Raw genomic sequence first — 23,294 nt, forward strand, 5'->3', positions numbered from 1 at the left:
ACTTAAGAAAAAAGACTAAACATTGACAATGTAACACAGGTTTAATAAGACATATAAATAATTTATGTAAAGGAAGGTTTAAGTACAAAATTGTTTAATTTAATTAAAGTTAACAACTGTTTGCAGTGCAAAGTTAGTGTCAATGAAATATACCAATGACTTTTTAAAACTGCACACATGATGGCTTATTATGAATTTAGAGACTCTCAAACCGTTATAAATTGTTCCCTTTCAAATAAAAAGTACTAATTAATTTCAGGGTTTGTTAAATTGATATTTGTATAAGCAGCCCTTATATTCATTTAAGAAATACAGCCCTGAAGCCCATGTCCAGAGAGTAAGTACATGACATGTTCAGAAATGTGAATCCCATAGTCCCATTGCTCTCTGACTTAACATCAAACAATAATCAGTTTGAATAATAGCATTAATTAACAACAATAGAGACGATATTGGAAAAACATAATTCTGCCACAAAACAAATGTTTTCCTGGCCACAGAAATAGTGTTGAAAACTGAAACTGAATTAAAAGTATCATTTGATTAATTATTTTATGCAAATAAAACTATTATTAAGATAAGAATTGTTAATTTAAAAAATGTACACTGACAGCCTTTGGTCAAACACTAATTCATACATTTTCAAAAGATATTAATGTTCTGCTTTTTTCAAACCAAACAGAGAGAATGCTTTTTTAACAGCAAAATGCTTCTTCTTACATTTCAGTGAACATCTTTCCGTGTTGTCAGTTTTAGTTTGGAGGTGAAATCATGTTTTATCAACACACTGCACTTCAGAGGAGAGGAGTGTTTTGTGGGGACTGTACAGTTAGTGAATGTAGAGCCGACAGAAGAGAGGAATGATTTTTTAGTTCACTGCATGTGTTGGAGGGAGAGAGACCGAAGGACTTAAACAACGTGCTGGTCGTGAGGGTCGAGAAACCGTGGTACTTATATTCTTTGCATAAATGTACCGCCGGGATGTATTATCACTTAAACATAGCTTTCTCTGCTGCTGAATTATTAAATCCAAGCCCTAATTTTCCAGGAAACAGGTTGCTAACACTTTACGCACGTTTTATTTATTTTATTTAATGACATTTCGGGCCATTTCTAAACAGTCCTCGAGCCATGCATTTTATACTTCTGAGATTTGACACAAGGCCCTGACAAATGCAAACTAAAACTTCTGTAAAACTAAATGTGTAAAAGCTATAACCAAACATTTCTGAAAAGCTAACTCCAAACATTTTAGATAAAATCCAAACTAATGTGAAATGTAAAATAATTTAAATTTTCAAATGAATATAACCTACATACATATACAGACACTAGAAACGGGACTACTTCTCTGGGTCCACAAACAACAATAAATGCCGTAACCATATATATATTTTTAAAATGATATTGATGTCTATGCATTTATTTGATTGTTTGGTTGTTTGATGCCACCTAGCCTTACTCTACAGACCACAATGGAAATAGGTTTATTTATAGGTGACTTACTCTGAAGTGTTCTCATGTTTAAACAAACGTGACCTACGTTGTGGCTCATATTGAGACATGAATGTGGGGGGTCTGAAAAATATAAATGTTTGGGAATCCTGGTTTAAGGCGCCAACAGCTGACAGCTAGCAAAGGATTCTGGGTTTAAATCCAGCCAGGAGCGATCGCCATGTGTTCTTCCTTTTACTTCCTCACTTCATTTATTGATTTATTTTTTTGAGCCATTGAGAAAAAGTTTAAAGAGGCCATATTCTGCTTTTTGGGGTTTTCCTTTTCCTGTATTGTGTTATCTGGTGTTTGTGCATGTAAATGGTCTGCAAAGGCTAAAATCGCACAGTTTCCTCCAGATGGAGTTTCTCTCCCCCTACCCTGCCTAAAACGCCTCCATTGGACTCCCTTGTTTACTACCGTAACATAGTGACATCACTACGTCACACACACACTTATACAATACATTACAGCTTTATTTATAGAGCACTTTAAACCTCCAGACCAAAGTGCTGTACAGGCAAATAAACAAAACAAAACATACAAAAAGTAACACAGCTCAGCTCACACACCATAAAACAAGTACAAGTAAAAACAATAGACAATTTAAAAGCAATAAAAGCAACGCTCTAAAAGATGTTAATACGCTAAGGAGAAGAGGTGGGTTTTAAGAAGCGATTTAAAAGCAGGCGGCCTGTCTGATGTGCAGGGGCAGATCGTTGCTTCTATTCTGCTCGAACACATTGGACGTGATAGGCTAAGGGGCGGGACATCTCTGGGCTGTTGACCAATCACAACAGTGCCAGCCAGCTATCTAATCAGAGCAGACTGGGCTCTGGTTTCAGACAGAGGGTGAAAAGAGGTGCTGCAGCACAGGCAGTATGAGGAAAATAAAGAGCTTTTTGAACATTAAAGCCTGGAGACAAGTCAGAGTAGAGGCAGAACAAACAAATATGAACTGAAAGTTAGCATTATTTGTCCCCTTTAATCTACATGTAGTGTTGCTTTCATCAGATTTACTGCTTGGCCCTAGTTTTTTTCAGTACGTTTACCAGCAGAGGGCCTCAGCCTCCAGCCCACACCACAGGCCTCTCAGAGATCCTGCCAACATTTAACAGCTAGTCGCAGCTATGTGGGCCCCGGGATGTTGAGCAGTGAGAAGCTGCAGCAGCAGGTGAACACAGTCCTGAGGGAAAGCTCTCCTCTCCGAGACGCAACAGGAGGATCAGCTTGGCATTCGGAGACACTTCCCGGCATCGGGCCAGACACTCGGACAGCTGGCACTGAGTGTGTGTCTCAATCCTCCTCTTCTCTCACACTGCATTTAGCGCACAATACGACAGTGTGTAAGCAGTCTGTTGTCATCTGCTAATTGGCAGTATCAGAATAGTGTGAACATCAGAAGCTGCAGTCACAAGAGGAGTCTTCTAACCTGCGGCTGATGACAGGATATCTGAATGTGCCATACACACATTGCAGGCGTTTAGTAGAGAGGCAACTGAGGGAGTGATACAGGGCCGTATGTCAAATGTATGTCAGGGAAATTGACCTTTTGGGGAAACTGCTGAGCAATGCTACCCTCTGCTGCCACACAGTAATAATGACATGTACAAGTACCCCCTTCCTCTGAAATGTGCACTTTACATATTTGCCTCTATGATGACATTAGTGCAGATGAGCTTAGTGAGAAAACAACTCTGGTGATCCATTTTTTAAGTCTGAACACAAGTTGTTTTCCTTCCTGTGTCTATGTAAAAAAATGTTTTAAGATAATCTTCCCAAAAGATCCTAAAGTTCCTCCTTCCAATTGTATCTGTGAAACACGTGAAAAAAGATACTCATCCTATACCATTTTCTTTCTTTATTTCACAAGTTAAAGGGGACCTATCATGCAAAATGCACTTTTGTACGTCTTTTATACATGAATATGTGTCCCCGGTGTTCCAGGGAACTCACCAAGTGTCAGAAAACACAACCCTCTCTATTTTCCTCCATACCCAAATCTCTAAAAAAGGGGCTGCAACGGATCTGATACAGACTGATCCAGATTTGAACACTTCTATGTCGTCACAGAAGTTGCGCTACGGCTATTGGGCCAACTCTCCACCTATCAGAGGAATGTGGGGTTGGGCCACGGCCGGCCATTGCCGCTCGAAAGCGCTGGAGACGCTGTAGTACATATGCCAGGCCTGTAAGTGGCGCTGTAGTCTGCCACAAAAGCAGCGAAGAAGACTTCCCGCGCATGGTTACCATGGTTACCCTTCTGTTTATTCTCCGCTGTGGCTTTTTTTCTCCCTCCCCGAGGCAAGCGTTTGCTCCCGCTGCTTTAATTCAATGCAATCCCTCCCCGTCGAGGCAAGCACTGTAATTCTCTCCGGTTAGTCCACCAGCAGATGACAAACACCCACCTCTCCGCCTCTTCCAAGGAACAAGGGGACCGTGCGGCAGAGTTTCAGTTAGGTTTTTTTTTCGCCGGTCAAGATGTCCGTTAAAGTTTAAATCTTCCGGACAAAATTAGGAAAGTGCCGGTCAAAGGTCTTCTTTGTTATTTATTGAGCTTTAAAACAAATGAATAACGACTTTATATAATAATATAATAAAACACGGAGGACGGAGATCTCCCCCCTCCTCTGACAGCCCAGCAGCTGATCAGAGCACGCTCTCCTCTCCTGCAGGGGGGTGTGGTCAGCTGCAGCTCACAGAATCAGCCCCCTGCAAAAACAGTGCTGGAAAGAGCAAATGGAGCGAAATGAGGCATGGCTAAAATGCAGGATCTGTTTGGTATTTTGAAAAAAAAACTATATTTATATACTTTATATAGGTATGGCCCTACAATATATTGTTCAAATATAGCATGATAGGTGTCCTTTAAAATAGGTTTTTATCAAGTTTTGCTGTAATACTATGTTCAGCCACAAGAGGCTGCTGTGTACCACCCATGTACTACATACATCTCAAATCATTCATGTTTTCTATCAGGTGACTTTAATCTCAGCCTTACACTCTGCACACAAAGTACATACATTGTCAGAAAACATAACTTGCTAACATAAATGAATAACACTATGTTTTCACATGGCCTTAATTAATTAACACAGGAGAGAAAATGGACCACCAGAAGCTCAGGGTTTCCAAACATTAGTTTAAAATGTTCTGGCATTAGTTTATTTAAATGTATCATGTATTATGGTACACACACAATGCCCAGTATGCAGTGATGGTGCCCTTTCAGGTAGAGTGGAATTCATTGGAATCATTTCTCACATTATTTGGTCTTTGAGACATAATTTTGATTGAATATTAATGATCCCAAATATATTATCACGTATAATTATAGGTACAAATAGTCTTTATTAATTCATATTCTGAAATGATACATCCATTGTGTAGTAAAATAGAACAAGCCCCTCCTATCTTTAAAGTGTGTCATTAAAACATTTCTCATTTTAGTCTGTAATTCAGTAAAGTAAGTGTTTTACCTGTACTTTTTGTATATTTTGAATGCAGTACTTTCATTTGTAACAGTGTCTTCTACACTGTTGTATTACTTTAAAGGTGGGGTAGGTAATTTTGGAGAAACCAGCTCGAGTGCGCTAGAATTTGAAAATACACAACCGGAAAAAATGTGCCACTTCCTTACAGAGCCCCTCCTCCAACCCACACGAACGCGCACATGACCAATGAGGGCACGAGATAAGTTTGTGCACAGATGGAAGGCTGACAGGCAGGTAGGCCATCCAGTTATTTTAGCCGGGCCGGCTCAGATGATTGGTCGTGCTTTTTACAGTATTACGGCTTCCACAGATGAAATATTTTATGTATTTATTGTCAAAGCATTTCATATATTCATTGCTATCGGGATGTTAACAGCATTCCATGGAATATAACAAAAAGTGTTTCTGAAATAAATTACATACCCCACCTTTAAGATAGCTAGAGTAACACCATTGCCACAAACACACCAACACACAATTACTTTCTGCATCATCATGTGTTTATGCTGCAGAGCCTTCACCAGCAGAGGGAGCCCTGATCCTGTTTGTGATGTTTTGAATCTGTGCACATGTGGTCAGCTCAGTGTGAGAGGAAGCACAAAAGGAACCTTGTGAGTGAACTGCACCTTGCAAGCAGCTGGATTTACGACTTTCACAGAAACAAAAGATAAGTTACATTTATGAAAAGAAAACGTATAGTATATCAGCAGATTATAAACTAGTGTTGGGCTCATGTAGACCCTGATACACTTGCCATGTGTTCACTAATAGAATAAAGGTTATTCCACCTTACAGTCATTAACATGGTGTTTCTCAATGACAGGAAGGGGCTATCTCATAGGAAGTGGAAGTAGGAGCGTCCCTCTCTCTCTCCATCTCTCTCTCTCTCTCTCTCTCTCTCTCTCTCTCTCTCTCTCTCTCTCTCTCTCTCTCTCTCTCTCTCTCTCTCTCTCTCTCTCTCTTTCTCTCACACCCCCACAGTCGTCCACTTGCCTTCCCATCCTGTAGCTGTGAGCGGGTGAGTCAGGAACTCCCCCTCTCTGCAGGGCCATGGCTGCCTGCTAGTATTTTGGTAATCGTCATCCTCCCTGACCTGCTGGCCCGATCCTGGCGCCAGGAGTCTCCACGCCTCCCCTCCACCTCCCAGAGCCGACTACCCCCGACCCCTCGGATAATTCAGACCAGCTGTTGCAAGGTGCCTAGCCTGCTCCCACCCAGTATACTCACACTTGCCTCTTCCACAGTTTGTCTCAAGGAGGGAGGGAGAAATAAAAAAAAGACCTGGCTGAAGGCTTTTTTGGAGGCCTCTCAGTCTTTGCATGGGGTCTCACTAGTGCATAAAATAAATCCAAGTCAGTCACAGGCCTGGTTCCTGCTCTGCAACAAATCAGCACTGTGTCTGGATTTGATGTTGCAATATGGAAACACACAGAGAATCGTGCTGTGGCTGGGAGTCAAACACTGAAATGTGTTTTCCCAAGTTTCTTCACTAGTGTCACTGACCTGAATTTCTCCCATTCCTCGAACCGCTCGGCCTTAATGAGAAGAATGTGTGTCAATGCGAAATGAGAGTCCCGGACAGAATTTAGTTTTGTTTGAGATATGCCTCAGCCATCTCTTCATTGGAGTCACATGAGGAGCATGTGCATCCTCAGCGATCAAGTGATACTGTGAGGGGATCGAGATTTATTGCCAAGGAATGTTTGACAAGAAAAAAGCCTTGATTTGCCACAGATCCTCATTTCCCTCCTGTAGCGAATTTATGTAGGAAGCAGCAGTGGTGGAGAAAGTATTCAGATGCTTTACTTGAGTAAAAGTGCCAATACCTCATCGTAAAAATACTTGATTTCAAGTAAAAGTACTGCATCGAAGTAAAAGTACGATTCGGAAAATGTATTTACAGTTTTACGACTAAAAGTACTGCAGAAAACATTGCAGTAAGAAAATATTTTTTTATATTTTAAAGCAAAAGCAGAAAATCTTCAGATTTAAGAAGCTGAAACTGTGAAATATTCTAAACAAAAAACATATTATCAAACTGATATTTTTGTGTCATTTTCTGTTCATTTTAAGAGTTTTTCGTAAGTATTTTGTGTCAGAATCTGATTTTATAAAGTAAATCTGTGAAATAAACGTAGTGGAGTAAAAAGTACAACATTGCTCCCAAAATGTAGTAAAGTAGAAGTATAAAGTAGTATAAAATGAAAATACTTGGGTAAAGTACTTCAAATGTACACTTCAGTGCAGTACTTGTACTGTAATGTACTTAGTTACTTTCCACCACTGGGAAGCAGTGCACTTTCTTCCATTGTATACATGAGTGTTTTTGGCATTTGGGGTCTCTGTGTAAAGTAAGGTGCCTCTCTGTCTATGGTCTAACCGCAGTGGGACTGAGATGGAGGGGAACCCCAAGCTTTGATCCCGTCTCAACAACCCCAGCACTGCTGAGTAACGGCCCACAACTGAACCGTGTGTGTGTGTGTTTGACAGAGGTTTGGATTGTTTTTTTCACGGTGGTGGTGGTGGTGGTGCGGTTGCCTCGTCGAACAGCAGTGGATGGTTGTCAGAGGCCTGATAGAGGGGGTTGGGGGCAGTGGTACAAAGAGCTGTTCTGGTGAAGGAAAATAGTTCATGCTGCACTGGGATTTCCTGCCTGTGCCCTGGCTAGCCCCCCCCCCCCCCCCACTCCCTCTTCTGTCTACTCTGTTCTCGACGCCCTTCAGCAGTATGGAAACTGTTCGGACAATGTTTCAGCTGGAAGATGGTTGGAGTAATTGATTTAATGAAAAGGGCTGCAGGGATCGAGGGGCGAGAGATTGGGTGTTGATCCAGACTTTTGCAATTTGAGTTTCCATAATACCACCCCCTCCATTAATCTATCCAACTACAGGCGTGAGTGGATAGTTTTGACTGCACACTCTCATTCCCGTCGCTCACATTGACATGTCTGAATGTTATCTGATCTCTTATCATACACATCTGGACAGAGGCTGGATATGTACTCAGATCCTTGTACTTAAGTGGAAGTCCCAAAATGAAGGAATACTGTGTTACAAGTGAAAGTTCTGCCTTCAAAATGTTACTCAAGTAAAAGTACAAACCTATTAGCATCAAAGCATACTTAAAGTACCAAAAGTCAAAGTATTCATTACGCAGATTGGCCCATTTCAGAATAACTTTATTGTATGTTTTGATCATAATTATTGATGTGTTTATCAAAGCTAGTAAAGGTGCAGTTAATTTAAATCCTTTCTATGCTGAAAGGTAGCTTGTGAATTTACTCCAGGTGTAACAAAAGTCTTATTCAAGTGTTGTTTAGATTTCATATCATTAATCAAAATCTGCAAAGTAACAAAAGGTATTAAATGAATGTAGTGGCATAGAAGTACACGATTAACCTTTGAATTGTAGTGGGGTAGAAGTACAAATTAGCAAAACATTCAAATACTCAAGTAAAGTACTTGGATACTTTACATGACTGCATCTGGAATATACATTGCTTCACCCTGACGTTGCCTCTGTGAATAGAAACACAAGGCTGCTGCTCCTGCTTGTATTAAAAGTAAAAAAGGAAGGACAGGTGCGTCACCATTTGGCTTTCCCTCAGACGTATCGCATGGGTGTCAAAGAGGAGGTGGACGGGGATGAGGAGTTTAATGTTTATACCAGCCCCCTTCTCTTCCAGGGGCTTTGATCTTAGGTGTCGGTGGCGGAGCTAGGGGGCATGTGTCACTCATTAGCAGTGTGGTGAGAGTGTGCTGGCTCGCAGCTTTTCCTAGCACACTGTAGAGGATGCTGTGAAAATGGCTGCTCATGGGGTGTTCCTGCTCATAAACCTTGAGGGTGGCGTCAGGGTTTTTTGGGGGGGATGGGGGTGGGGAGCAGAAAGAAAACAAAAACCTTAAAGGGAAGCAGAGCAGTTCACTTTAATAATATGTGTTGAGCACGGCTTTGCCCTGCACACACTTATGCTAAACTGATAGCACAGGAAGTGGAATAGACGATTTCATTGAAAAGCCCCGCTGCCAGCACTCCCTGTCTTAGGAGAGGGGGGGAAATGGAAACCAGATGTCTGAGATCCACCGTGAATATGTCAAAGCCCTCAGACTATGTCAGTTCCTCCACATCCCATTGGTGGACAGAAACGTTTCTGCACTGTCATCAGTAATATCTATAATACTCCGTCCCTGTGGATATCTCCTACAGTTTTGGCTGCAGATACGACCTGGAGACTCCGGGAAAGAAGCCTCACTGTTCCAGAAGATGTTTTTTTTCCTATGTTCCTTAGGTTTCAGACCTCACCACATTCCTCAAATTTCAGGGTAACTTCCCATATCCCAGGGCTCAGTCGGGTGGCAAATCTCTCAGCACTCCTTTGTGGATAGATTGCTTTCTCTTGCTTGAGAAAATAACAAGCTATAGAGTAATGACTTAACAAGCAACGGGATAATGGCTTCAACATGTGCCGGACTGGTTGCATGTGTGCGTGCATAGATTTGGGATTGCGCGAGTGCTTCCTCGCTCGACTGTGTGTGTGTGTCTATTGTTTGACTGTGCAGAATCAACTGGTTCTCTGTTTGGTTGCAGTTGTTTGAAAGCTGGACCGCTGATGAATAGACCAGCTCTCCCCCAGGTCTGGAGCCTCGGAGGCTCTGGGGAACCAGCAGCCCCCCGGTGCGTCACAATGACAGGGACGGCCTGTGGGGTGTCTGTGGGAGTGCAGGGTGTTTTCCATCATAACCAGCTGCTGCATATACTGTGGGCCTCCCACACAGAAGAGCCCTCCTCAGTGTGTACGCCTGTGTCACCTACATCTGTGTGTTTGTATCTGGAGACAGTGTGACAGCATGTGTGGTGATCTATGGCAATATGACAGCTGTCGAATGTGTGAGTGTACATGAAGCAGATTGTTGCTGTTTACTATCCGCATCTGTTCCTGGTGAACACTACCTACAGTCTTTGATCTCCATTGGAACAAATGGGAAGCACTCAACACCTTTATCTCTCATACCGGTGTGGTTTTAAGAATCTGTGAACTTGTGAGGCTACTCATGGGAAATGACACGCAACAGACACTATAGTGACTCAATAAGCAAATCTCTGCCTGGCAGTGATGTGAGCAGCAGAGTTACTCATGGCATGATGCAGCTTGCCCGGGTAGTTGCTTCTCCTTTTTCACACACAACTTTCTACGTTTCAGCAAATCAAAAACCTTTAAACGTTTAGAAATGACGAGCACACCACCTGACACTGTTTACAAACTGCAAAGCCATGACATGTCCTGACAGGTGGGAACAAATCTGCATCACTCTTTCATAATACTCTCAGGGCCTCCGGCAACAGCTTCAACGTCCTTTTGCACCTTGTCTGGGAAAATATGCTCAGGTGCATTCCAGTTTGGCAAACAGGTGATCCATCCTCCACTGACAGGTCAAAGGGAGTCTAAAGTGCTTAACATGTGGGGGTGACTCTCTCTGTTTTTAGCCATGCTAGAGGCGTGGATAGCAATGTCTGTTGTATTTCTGTTCACCACTGCACACACTGAAATATACAGGATTGTCAATACATGTAATAAAGACAGTCATGGTGTCTGGAGGGTAAATCCTACTCATTTTGGTGATCCCCTTCTTTGTTCTGTTATGTGAATTGTTTTAATTGCTACACAACCGTTGTTTGGATTGACATACAAATAAGCATCCATTTCCCCCTCAGGATTGACTAATCCCTTTGTTGATCCCTTAAACGTCCCAATTTGATATTCATAGCTTTGATGAAGCATAAAACAACAATTACTTGCTATTTGAATGTCTAGTGAAGTCATGTTTACCAAAGAAGAAAATTAAGTAACTCTCCCTGTGTGTGTTGTAATCCAAGCCTCTCTTCATAAACATGAGTGTTAGCCAGCTAGCTAATGGTGGTTGCTCTCCTACGGCTAATAGTGTCTTCCAAACTCACAAGGTTGTGAGGCAACCCTCCATATCTCCCTTTAGTTTACACTGTTAGCTCTTGTTAGCAGTGCTGCTGTTGTTGTTACTTTTTGATGCTGTTAGAACCGTTAGCTTCAGGCTACCAACTCAGCCTTGGACATGTTTGACAACCGTGAGGAGACAATTGCTCCTTGGATTTGTGATTGAGAACCTTTAACTATTCATCAAGAACAATCATCAAGTCTATTTTGTCCAGTTCTTTGGTTTATTTCTTTTATTTTTGATGGATTTCCCCATCAGCCTCATAGGCTACTTTGTGTTAAATGTAAGTATACGAACACGCTAAACAGAGATGAAAAGTGACTAAACATTCTGCGTGTAAGCTTTGTCATTGTGAGCATGTTAGCATGCAGACCATTTTCATGATTTAGCTCAAAGCAACACAAAGCTATTGTTAGTAACAGTACAACTATAAGTAATGTACAAAAAGGGCTGTGCTTTGTTCTACTTTTGGAAGGGGTATCAACTTTTACAGACCTTAGTTCCTCTACTATACAGCCTCAGAGCTGCTGGCTTCTAAGTGGACTTTCTTTTTTTAAACAGCAGTCACATAAGATTTAGGATTGTCTTTATTTTGTATTCTGTTGAGGTCAGAGTAATATCCGCTTTGGTTGCTTTTGAGTGCAGCAGACTACTCCTTCGCTAGCTGAGATGCCACACAAGAATTTGGGAGTTGTGTTAGTTAAGAAAGCTGGGTCAGGATACTCTCTGAGAATCCCTTGTTTCCTGTCTCAGGGTAGAAGTCGGGTTTATTTTCTCTCCCTCCTTCTCCTATCGCACCAGCCCCAGTGTGAGGCAATGCCCAGAAGGACACAGAGGAAAAGCAGAGAGCCCCGGCGCCATCCATCCTTCTACCTCTCTCCCCCCCCCCCCCTTCTCCTCTCGCTCGCTATGCTTCTCACTGGCATCGAGTCCGCAGCAACACATGTCTCTGATCAAGTCCAGCCTGCGTCATCAGTTAGTAAACTCCAGGCTCCAGGAAAACCAACAGAGAGCACATTCATAGCCGGCGACCCTGTGACTGAGTGTGTGATTCATTACTCTTTAATACACCCCCTACCCCCATCCCCTAACCCACCCAACCACTTCTCCAATCCAGCCTTTGGGCAACTCCACAGCCTGATCAAATCCATCATTAAGCATACTTGTGGTGTTACCGCTGTTGGCCTTCTTATTTACCAGATGCAGCGGTTGCGTCTCGGGCCTGTTTGCAGCTCAGTGGAAAAGAGTTAGCTCTGCATTCTCACATTAACTTCAGGACTCCACACTTGTGCTTAACTGTCCTGTTGTCTTTAGGATGAATTTGACCTGTTTTCCAGTGTTTGTAATGAGATAATGATCATCAAATTGTCTGTGATTCATTTAAATGAATAGCATCTGGTGTCATTATGTGCTGCCATTAAATATTTGAAGTGGTTTCCAAACAGTATCGCCACTAAACTTTGACAAATAACATGCAGTCTGTGATTATCCATTAAGACATTCTCTTCTGATCTAGTCAAAATATCTCAAATGTTTACCTTTTTTAACTCAAAACTAAGGTTTAACTTTTGCGTTTAATCCATATGATTAAATAAATATTATAAACAGTCAAACCAGGTCAAAAGTTGCAAAGTTAACGGGAAGATAACACAGAAGTTAAGAGTGAGACAGCACTGAAGAAGATCTCAGAGAGATAAGAACCCACTCCAAACTGTAAGCTGACAAAAGTGTTTCACACCAAAACACTAGAGAGTAATGAAGTGTCCTCAAGCAAGGTGACAGACATTGAGAGGTGGTAATCTTGGAAGAGGAGGCCAAGGAAGTAATACACGAGGTGAGAGGTGCTTGGGGAGTACAACTGAGGATAGGATGATAGCTTCATTGATATCAGACCAGTACAGTCTTTCTATTCTTAAGCATAAAGCACGAGGATTGCTCTGCTTCCACATCCGCAGACAGCTGCCTCGTAACACCGATTCCTCTGTGGAGGTTATAACGCAATTCACAAGTTATAAGGCGATGCAGTTACACTTCATGTGAATGGGCCGCCGCTGATAACCATCTTATTATCAAGTGACTGTAACGTGTCAGTAGAAAGACTCAGAGTCTCAGGTGATAGTCACAAGTGTGTTAGGTTCACGCATATCAAGTGTCTGTGTTGAGGTTCTTGTTTAGCAGGTCACTGACTTAACAGCAGCCTGAAGGCTTTTCCTGGGAGAATTCTCTCCAGGTCTTGTGTGTCATGAGTGCAGGATGAGTCCTGTTTACGAGAGGCTGACAGCTCCTTCCTGTCTCCCAGGCCATGAGTCCTAACTGCTGCTGCACTGAAGGCCACTCTCTAGTTCCCGGCCACCCAACTCCACCCCGAAAACTTGGCTAAAAGAGCAGGCATGGGTGGGACAGCTGATGGGGGGATGGGACATGGCGCTGGCCGTGGCAAAGTGAAGCAGCAGGAACAGCAGCAGCAGAAACAGCACTCGAGCTGCAGCGGCTCCTCCACCCAGGCTGCTTTTCTTGGGTAAAGTAGGCCAATGTAAACTCCCACTTCCTGTCGGCCTTGTCTCAGAGGGGGAGAGATGATCCTTCTGTGAAGAGGGAAAGGGCTGCTGCTCTGTAGGGACCGTTTCCACTCACACTCACACACACACACACACACACACACACACACACACACACACACACACACACACACACACACACACACACACACACACACACACACACACACACACACACACACACACACACACACACACACACACACACACACAGAAATAGAAATACAGTCGCAGAGGCAGGCAAGAGAGTGAGTGGGAGAGAGCAAGCGAACGAGGGAGAGAGCGAGGAATACACAAACACAGTGGGGTTCAGGAATGTTAAACACATGCTTTATGGCATAAATAGCAGCCACTTTTGGTAAATTACAGTGAGTGCTCTGGCACTGTAAAGCACACAGCAGGAAAACGCTCTCAGATTTCAGATCCAGGCCCTGTACTCTCCCCGAGGAACAAGTAGGGGAGCATGTTGTGTTTTCATTTCTCTATAAAAAGGCAGACATAAGTACAGCAAGTTGTGATGCAGCAAAGATTTGAATGTAGGAGTTTTTTTAACTGGGACTTTGTAGCTTTTGCGGTTATGGTGAACATGTAAGTCTAGAAAGGAACAAGGCAAGATGTTGATCTAAAAGAATAAAGCAAATTAAAATGCCGCTCATCTATTCCATGGAGAAAAAGCACCTCTTCATAGAAGCTTCTAAAAGGAGGTTGATAGAAGAAATGAGCTGAGGAACAAGCAAAAAAAAACCTCAAAGAACAAGCAAACTTCGAATAAAGTGCAGTTTAAATGAGGGGTTGTCAATCGTCTTTGCTAGCAGAACCTCACCCTAACCTCAGGACATACCAGCTGACATCATCAGAATAGTCCTGAACTAACCTCCAACAGCTGAGATTTTAATAGCCCTTTTATCCAAGAGCATCCTGAGTAAAACAAAAGAGGGCATAACGACCAAAGGAGTCTCACATTAGTTCCATATTGGACCTGGTTCATGTTCGTGCCACATATGTTTGGGAATCTGTTCAAGAGATTTATTATAAAGCAGTGGTTAGGAAAGTATTCAGGAACTGAAGTACTTAAGGATATGGAGGAATATGTGTTTCTATTCAAATTAAAAGTGCTCAAAACTGAACAATTTCCTAGTTTACTGTTATACTATTATGTTATATCATTAGATTCTTATTTCTCAAGCAAGTCTCTGACTTGTTTAACTAATGGTGATTTTGTGATGGATTAATCTGCTGATTGCCGTCCATCCATCCACACTCAAAATTATTAAAAAGGTAAAGCAGTGAGTCTTTATATTTGTGAAGCTGGAACCAGGACATGTATTGGGGTGAACATGACTAAACAATCATATAAATAGTTACGAATACATTTCCTGTATCCATTAAATTACATCACACTTTATTTAGCTGAACGTGGAATGTGCAATCAACCATGAAGAAACAAATAAAAAATAGCAAGACCACTTTAAGTGCATTAGCTTCAAATAAAGTGCTACATACAAGAGTAAGGTGTTTCTTTGGGCCCAAGTGCAGTCAAAGCAAGTAGGTGTTTCAGTCTGCAACGAAAATGTGTGGACTTTCTGCTATGCTGATATGTAGGGAGGTCGTTCCACCATTTTGGAGCCAGGATAGTTAAGAAAAAAGTACAATATTTTCCTCTGGGATGATGTGGAGTGAAGGTAGAAAGGGGCCTCACAAGCAAAGTAAAGTATCTCAAACTTAAGTACAGAACTTGGTTACATTCGCCCACTGGTGTAAAGTACTGAGTGTGCGGGGTGAGTCACTGCTGTATGATGCAGTGGTCGTCCTGGTAGCTGTGAGCTGACTCAGTAGGAAATAAGGAACTGTGGAGTGGAACAGCTTACCTCACTATGATGGGTCTCATCCCACGTACACCAACTAACTCTTTCACTCACTTACTCTTTGATAACTCACTCACTGACTAGTGGCCTGACTTGCTGACTGAAGCAGAGCCGCCATGGGAACCTCCAGCCTGTGCAGACTCTGACTCACTGTCTGGTCGGAGGAAGAGGAGAATGCTATACTGTCCCAGAGGAGGAAAGAAATACACACACAGCCTACTATAGTTCCACCGTAAGGTCACTTCAGAGTGTCGGAAGAAATCATGGTAGATCTTTGGGGTAGATTGAAAACAGAAGTTCAGCGAAGTTATTTTACACGCAAACGTATCCAGCAGTGTTTGCACAGTGACAGTGAGAAGTAGACGGCAGGTGGAAACTGGAAGCAGGTGCAGTCAGTTGTTCCCGTCCATCATCAAAGTGTGTTCACCTGCACATCTGCAACGTCATCACAATGGTCAGGTCACTCGTCACACCTTATATCAAGGTGCTGAACTGACAACCCCCAGTTAATGATCAAACACATCTTTCATAACCGACGTAACGACTGCGCCCAGATTCAACTGTACAGGTGGGGATTTTTTACTCTAATGCAAATGAGAAAGCAAGTTTTAATAAACATAAATTACTTTATTGAATGAAAATTCATCAGTTACAACATACAAGAAATAGGAGTGAACACACAAGCATGGTACAAAAATTGAAATAACAAAGTCATCTGCACATTGCACTATAAAACACTGCCATAAAAAGGTTTAGGAAAGTTTAAAAATTCAGCTTTGTACTGCACCGACAGGCTTCTGATCACATATTAGTCTACCATGTCTCCATGGTGTAAACCTTAAAATCTTTGGTCCCAGCCTTCTTGCATTTTCAAACTGTTTTGGCGCTAATTTCTACTAATACTGCATTCAATTTTATATCGACAAATACTAACTGAGGTAAAAAAAGGCACATTTTTGGTTTCAAAGTAACACAATTTCAAGGCACAAATTCATTTAAGTTACAAAATATGGCTTTTGGCTTGTATTATTAACACTGTGGTAACCTTGAGTGCATGGCTTGCATTGTCTTCCGCGTTGCAGCGGCGCTTGCAAAGTGAAGCTTCTTTGGAAAATAACAGACAGCATGGCTTTTCCTATCTGTGAAAATCATCAGATAAAAGAGAAGGTTTGGATGTAGACAAAATAGAGGCTTAAAGTGATCCTCACCGGCGGAAAAATAAGGACTTAACTGATGCCATTCTTTTGTGATGACATGCTTCCTCTTTTTTTTCTTAAGCAAACCAAGGGCAGTGGAAGTCACCTGCTATCAGCCGCCGAAGGTCATGGCTGTAGCACCTGTTAGCACCTCGTCTATCTACACCACAGTACCAGGGACAGCTGTGTGTGCATTTGCTTTTTGTGTGTGTGACTGTTTGCATGTGTGTGTGTGTGTGTGTGTGTTTTGAGGCACGCTGAGAGATTTATTCCACCCACGCACCCCAACTCTCAGCAGCTGTGTCTAGGCTATGATCCTGAGCTGGCCGGCACCAGGACGGAGACAGGAAAGAGCACCTCTTACCCCGATGAGTTCACTACATATTTGGTCTTTAGGAAACGGGCAGAAAAGCAACAAAGGGGGCTGATATCAAGTGAGTGTCGGCTTTGCTCGGTTTCAAATTTGGTCCGGCCATAAAAACCTGAGTCTAGATTGGAAGGAAAAAATCTGCTCTTCAGATGTTTTAAAAAGTCATTTTGGCTTGCAAAGTCAGATCTTTAATGAGGCTTAATTCCCTCCAGGTCTTTAAAATGAAGTCACTTCATGCTCTTTGTGGCCTCGCAGGTCGTCATCAGGCCAGCTTGTGTGGACACCCTCTCCGTGGCCCTCGAACCCCCTGAGCTCTGACTGTCCCCCTCTTGTCTCTCTCTCTGTGGCGGTCACACGGCGGAGGAGCAGCAACCGGAGGAGCTGTGCTTCTGCAGCAGCGACATGCGGCTGAAGGTGCGAGAGCAGACGCCACATTGGTACTTCTTCACCTCAGCGTGAGTCTGCAGGTGAGCTCGCAGGTTGGAGCGGTCGGCGAAGGCCCGGTTGCAGTGGGTGCAGGAGAACGGACGCTCACCTGGACAGAGAGAAAGGAGAAAACACATCAGAAAATGTCAGATAAGATATACTTTATTGATCCCAATTTGAGACATGTTTTCGTCACAGCAGCATGTTTAAACAAGGCATTGCACATAATGTGAAAATGAAAAAGAGTAAATAATATCTCAAAAATAACTAAAAAGTAAAATATTTAAATATTGACAGAGAAAAATAAAGATCTGTAGACAAATGGACAATTACCGTTAACACAATTTTAAAGCAGGATATTATTTACAATAAGTGTGCATGGAATAGCAAAATAAATTAAATGTAAATGTCAGGTGACTGACAGCCAGAGTTCACAAGATCCCTCCATAAACACCTCACACACACACTCTGCAGATAATGAAGAAGCACATGGTGTGCTGGTGGGGTCAGAGCCTGACTGAATTAGCATGATTCAATCAGAGCCAAATTAGATCAGCACGCTAACAAGTGGCTGCAGTTACAAAGTGCTCAGTGATAGCAGAGCCTTCAGGCATTCCTTTAAACCTTTTGTCCCTCCTGTGTGTCCCCAATCTGCTGTCTTTCCCCAGCAGCCGTGATAAGACAATTAGCTGACGAGTCATTGTTGTTGGGACATTAAAACACAATGAGCGATCAATGAGCACCTGGTCTACAGACGGCTACCCCATGTGATAAAATCTTCTGGTCAAGTGTTGAGCTCATCAAACTGATTGTCATGGATATCCTGCTCTGTGATGATGAAGGAGGGACCTGCTGACTCACATCTAATGTAGATTCACAGCTTCTACACAAGCACACTAATTATTCACTCCTGACTCAACAGTTATTCATATTATTAAAGCTCATCTTATTCCATTTTACATGTATATAGTTTACTTCTCCTGCATTACTTGCACATTGGTCGCTTGCAACATTCTCTTGCAGTATTGTATTTCTATTCTGTTTCTTTGTGCACTATTTATTGTCTTATCTATATCAAGGTTGCTCTGTTGAAGGAGCCTGGGACTTGAGTTTTTCAATGCCATAACTACACTGTAGCTTCTGTGCATATGACAATAAAACCTTTGAATCTTTAAATAGAGCAAATGAAGAAATGTGTTGTTTTTACCTGTGTGTGTGCGGATGTGGCCGCGCAGCAGCCACGGCCTGGAGAAAGCCTTTCCACAGGTGGTGCACACACAGGGGAGTGTGTGTGAGCGGATGTGCATCTTCAGGGCCCCGAGGCTGGTGTACTCCTTGGGGCAGTGTTTGCAGAGGAAGGCCGGCCGGGCTGCTGTGGCGGGGGCCTTCCTCTCCTCCTCCTCCTCTTCCTCAGGGGGGCTGATATGAGGCATGACACCGGTGCATTTCATCCGCTGGCGGGGGGCATATGTGTGGACCGGTTCTGGACTTGGAGGGTCTGATGTGCGACCTTCATCCTCCTCTCCACAGCTGCTGGCACTGCTGCTGAGGCTGGAGGGGGAGCTGAGGTCCAGGGGCCCCGGGGTGGCAGAAGGCTCTGTTTGGGAGATGGGCAGGTAGAGGGCGGGCAGCACGCTCAGGTCCCAAACCAGACCTGTGGTGAAGCAGGTGTTGTCCCCTGAGGGGAGCTCAGCGAGGGGATACCTCTCCAGTGACGTGTCTGAGGCAGAAGGAAGAGGATGGTTTAATCATAATGCACACTATATACATATGACAAGAAGTCATTTAAATGTAAAACAGCACAATGGACAATGTGTCTTAAACACATTCCCCAACTACTCCTATACTGTCTGTTTTCTCTTAGGAGATAAACTCATAATTCCTCAACATTAACTGAGCATAAAGTTGGAGCCATGGGAAGGTTTCATGGGCCGTTTCCTCCCACGTATTCACAAGGGCTTGTAACATGAATGGTGCTCTGTCTGGTTGCAGAAAGGAAGGGGGGAAAGTGCATCTAACGGGCCCCGACTTGAACGGGGAGTAGCTGGGTTTGTTGTTGAACCAGACACAAAAAGCACTGCACTGTTGATTCCCAAAATATAACCACCTTCAACTTAAAAGTCACAACAAAGCTCAACTTCGCGAAAACAGACCTGTGCATTTTACGCATTCAGTTAAAAAACGTTCATAAGTCATACAGAAATATAAAAAAAAGTTTCAACTCACCATTGTGACATACCAGTTCACTGTAGTTTGGCTTTTGTTTCGCGAAGTACTTTTTGACCAAGAAAGATCGAGGCATTGTCCTTGTGAGCGTCAGAGAACTGTGCGTAAAAGTATCCCGTGGTCGCGACGCACAGTTTGTACAAAGAGTAAAAAAAAACACAAATCTTGGTCCTCGGATCCGCAGGAAACGTCTTCCTATAGTCCTCAAGTTGGAGCGGACAAGTGTGTGAGTGTGTGTGTGTGTGTGTGTGCAGCGTTCATGCAGAATGACTAAATACTGGCCTCTGTTCTGAAGTACTGACACAGGCGGTAGGGGTGTGCTCGCCCCGAGGGCCCTCCCCACCTCCCGTGTCACCGATCAAGTGCTCAGCATGAAGCCTCCATGCACTTTGCTACAACAAAAACACCAGCAGCCTTTAGACACGGGACCCCAGTGGTGTTGACCTGCAGACAAGAAAAGGTGAAGAGACAGTAGCGAATTATTACAACTGCGCGAGTGTCATACATTAAAATCACATACTGGGACACTATTAAGCAGATATGTTGTGAAAATATAATTGCAAGCTCAGGTGCACAGTTTAATTACTTTTTAAAACACTGCAACACCAACAGGCAACTGATGTAAGGAATTTAAGCTGTTTCAAATTTGCTGAGAAACTTTATCAAACTTTATTTTAAACGTTATCAAACTACAACTGCAGCCTTAAGGACTGGTCGATAGTCCACCACAGTACATAGCTTAACAGTTATATTCAAACCAATACAAATGTAATTGTAATAATCAAAGTTTCCTACTATGACAGTATATGTCTTTTTAACACTTGGGGTCATTGTCTAGTTATCAGTCACTCACTGTTTCTCCTCATTTGGTGAATTTAGAAGGAAACAATGTCTCAAAGTGATTATATCATGAATGTGCAGACTTCAAAATTGTAATTTGGTATTACTTTAAGGTTAAAATGAATATGAAATCAATATGTCATGAAAGGGTTATTGTTCTCAGGCTGTGATAATGAGGTGGCGTCAGACTGTCATCAGACCTGCCACACTTTATTAAATACATTTAAAAAATAAAGCTACATCTTGATACACAGGTTGTCTGTCTTGAGTACTTCAGTAGAGTACCTGCACCATCTTGTGGAAGAAAGGCAGTGATGACATAGCACGAGATCATTCCAATGAACACTAGGTGGCGCTTTTACAGAGGTTCCTTTACATTTAGAGCATAGACAGGTATCATTTCAAGGGATTTCCAAAACTGTGTCACCTGTGAAATGAGGGATTTAAACACACTGTGACTAATGGCTGTGCTTTGCCTCTGTCCTGCGAAAGACCTTCTTCTTCGCTTGTTCCTCAAACTGCGACAGTAAAAAAAATCAATGAGCTATTTTTGTCCCACTGTCCTGACATTGTACACCCCCCACTATTGACTTTTTAAGACATTCAAATACAGCCTACTGAAGGGCAGTAAGGTGTGGGGGATATACATTTCACAAACCCAACAAGACTATTTAAAATGATACATATTCAAGTTACAATTTGTTAATTAGATATTGTTAATAAGCAGTATAATACTTATGTGCAATATAAATATACACTCAGCACTGCGGGTATCTTGCAGGAATAAAAGGAAAACGGGCATTCTTTGTACAACCTATGAGAAGCTTTAGGTCACTGGCAAAATGAAGTTTGCCAACATCAAATTCATGGCAAACTTCAGGGCAATGCTCAAATCAACAGCCACAATGTTAGCATTATTGGAAAAATATGCTGGAATGCAGATTAAACTGTAAACAATAAAACACCATAAATAAGAAAATCATATGTTGTCCTCCCACAAACATCTTTTCATAAATATTATCATACATAGGCCTATTATAAGTACAAGTGCAGTACATGTGCAGTTGGATTATGGCCTCAGGCTGAGTGAAGGTTTATGTTTCTTGCCTTTTTTGTGGAGTTTGTTTGTGTTGTGTCTAGCAGATAATGAATCCTTCCCCAAAAGCCTTAATACACAAAGGTTACTTTAGATACGTTGCCCACATATCTAAGAGTGAATATGCATCAGTTTAAAAAAAGCGTTTGCTTTCACTTTGCTTTCATGTGTCCTTGCAGTCAAACAAGGACAGGGTCATATTGAAGTTAGATTTGTGTGATGCCAATGTGTGGCCTTACACGTTATAAGACATTTTCCCAGAGCATCACTGATTCTGACTTAAGATTTTTTTTGATTTTACTCAAGTAGGCTTTTAACCTTTACTTAATACACTATAGTAGGCTACAGCAACTAGAGGTAAATATTCCTCCTATCTATATGTGTAAACCTACTGTTAATAAAACCGATTCTGATTCTGAAGCGGTTTGGCCTTATCATTGATCAATCACTAGGGGGAGACAAAGACTGACCAGTTGCATTTGTGTGGCGCCCTGCAGACAGAGCACAATAATCTTATCCAAACCAGCTGTTCTGCTTCTACTCACACACACACACACACACGCACGCACACACAAATACACATCATCGTAGCAAGAGTCCCTTTCTTCTCTTGAACGTTTAGGATTGCAGTGCCATCCTCCGATTAGCACATGGATGAACAGAGCATCTCACTGCCTACTTCCGGGTTCCCTGCGGGTGTTTTATGTTTGTTAAACAGCCAAATATTGAGCAATAACTTAATGTGGCTATCACTGCGGCGAATATTCACCAGTGCTGTAGTTCAGACGGCTGGGCGCTCATGCGAAGAAGAGACGTACAGCAGACATAACAATTCACTGTTTGAATTCACAGTCATTAATTAAAGCGCATGCGCGGTGCCCAGCCTCTGATTGGTTGGTGTCTCCTTCTGGGCGGGGCTTCTGTTGTCTGTGGTCGGTTGCAGATTTGAATTACAGAACAATAACAGGCTGTTAACAGGCAACACTGTGAAAATTAGCAACATTTACACCAAACAATGGTCTGCGAGAGAAACTGAGAAACACTACAGCAGGTAAGGACACAGAAAAGCAAGCCTACTGCAAATGCATTGAATGCATTACGTTAGACAATGCTAAAACAACCATTTACGTTGTTGTTGACATCAGAGACACAATTTGTCCGATTATTATCCTCCCAAAAATGCATTGTACGTGTACTGCAGGCTGTCATTGGTTTTCTCAATTTAATTAATTAGCTATGCAAGGAATACTATATCGTTATTCAGCTGCAAACCACTGAGGACTCTGTAACCCAAATACCCGAAACAATGTCCAAAAATATATTTAAACGGAAGTCAGTGAGCAATACATTGATTGTTTGATTCGGCAGAGACGTGATCTCTCTGTCTGCAGTAGTGTTTTAATAATTCAGTGATATGTACCTTATACAGTCTATTATACCTTGTTGCATGCAAGCAAGATGACATCAGGCAGTTAAAGTGTTTGCACTGCAGAAATGAATGCAATATAGAGCAATGGCTCAACATGGACCCTCCTCAGTCCAAGTTGCAGAGCAGGCATTTTTGCACTGACAAAATGTTCCATAAAAGAAACCCCTCCCCCATATGAGCCAAAACAGATGGACACCAACAATGAAATTCTGGGGAGTGGGCATCATTATTCAAACCACTTTATTTCAAGACATTTCATTGGACATCCTGGTCAGCTGACCCAGATTTCTTGAATTTTGAAATAATAATGAAGCAAGGGTTTCTTGGCATC

General features: G+C 42.4%; 1 protein-coding gene across 1 annotated transcript; it reads right to left on the minus strand.

The window, feature by feature from the left end:
• Positions 1–15,986: 15,986 nt before the first annotated feature.
• Positions 15,987–22,448, minus strand: snai1a (snail family zinc finger 1a). The gene is made up of 4 exons (XM_034121927.1): positions 22,304–22,448; positions 19,599–20,042; positions 18,580–19,092; positions 15,987–17,481 (listed from the first exon to the last, which is right to left on the minus strand). The coding sequence occupies exons 2-4, from the start codon at positions 19,672–19,674 to the stop codon at positions 17,297–17,299; spliced, it is 774 nt and encodes a 257-aa protein (XP_033977818.1). The 5' UTR covers positions 19,675–20,042; positions 22,304–22,448; the 3' UTR covers positions 15,987–17,296.
• Between the last annotated feature and the right edge of the window lie 846 nt (positions 22,449–23,294).

This window comes from Trematomus bernacchii, unplaced genomic scaffold, assembly GCF_902827165.1.
Source record: "Trematomus bernacchii unplaced genomic scaffold, fTreBer1.1, whole genome shotgun sequence".
NCBI lineage: Eukaryota > Metazoa > Chordata > Actinopteri > Perciformes > Nototheniidae > Trematomus > Trematomus bernacchii.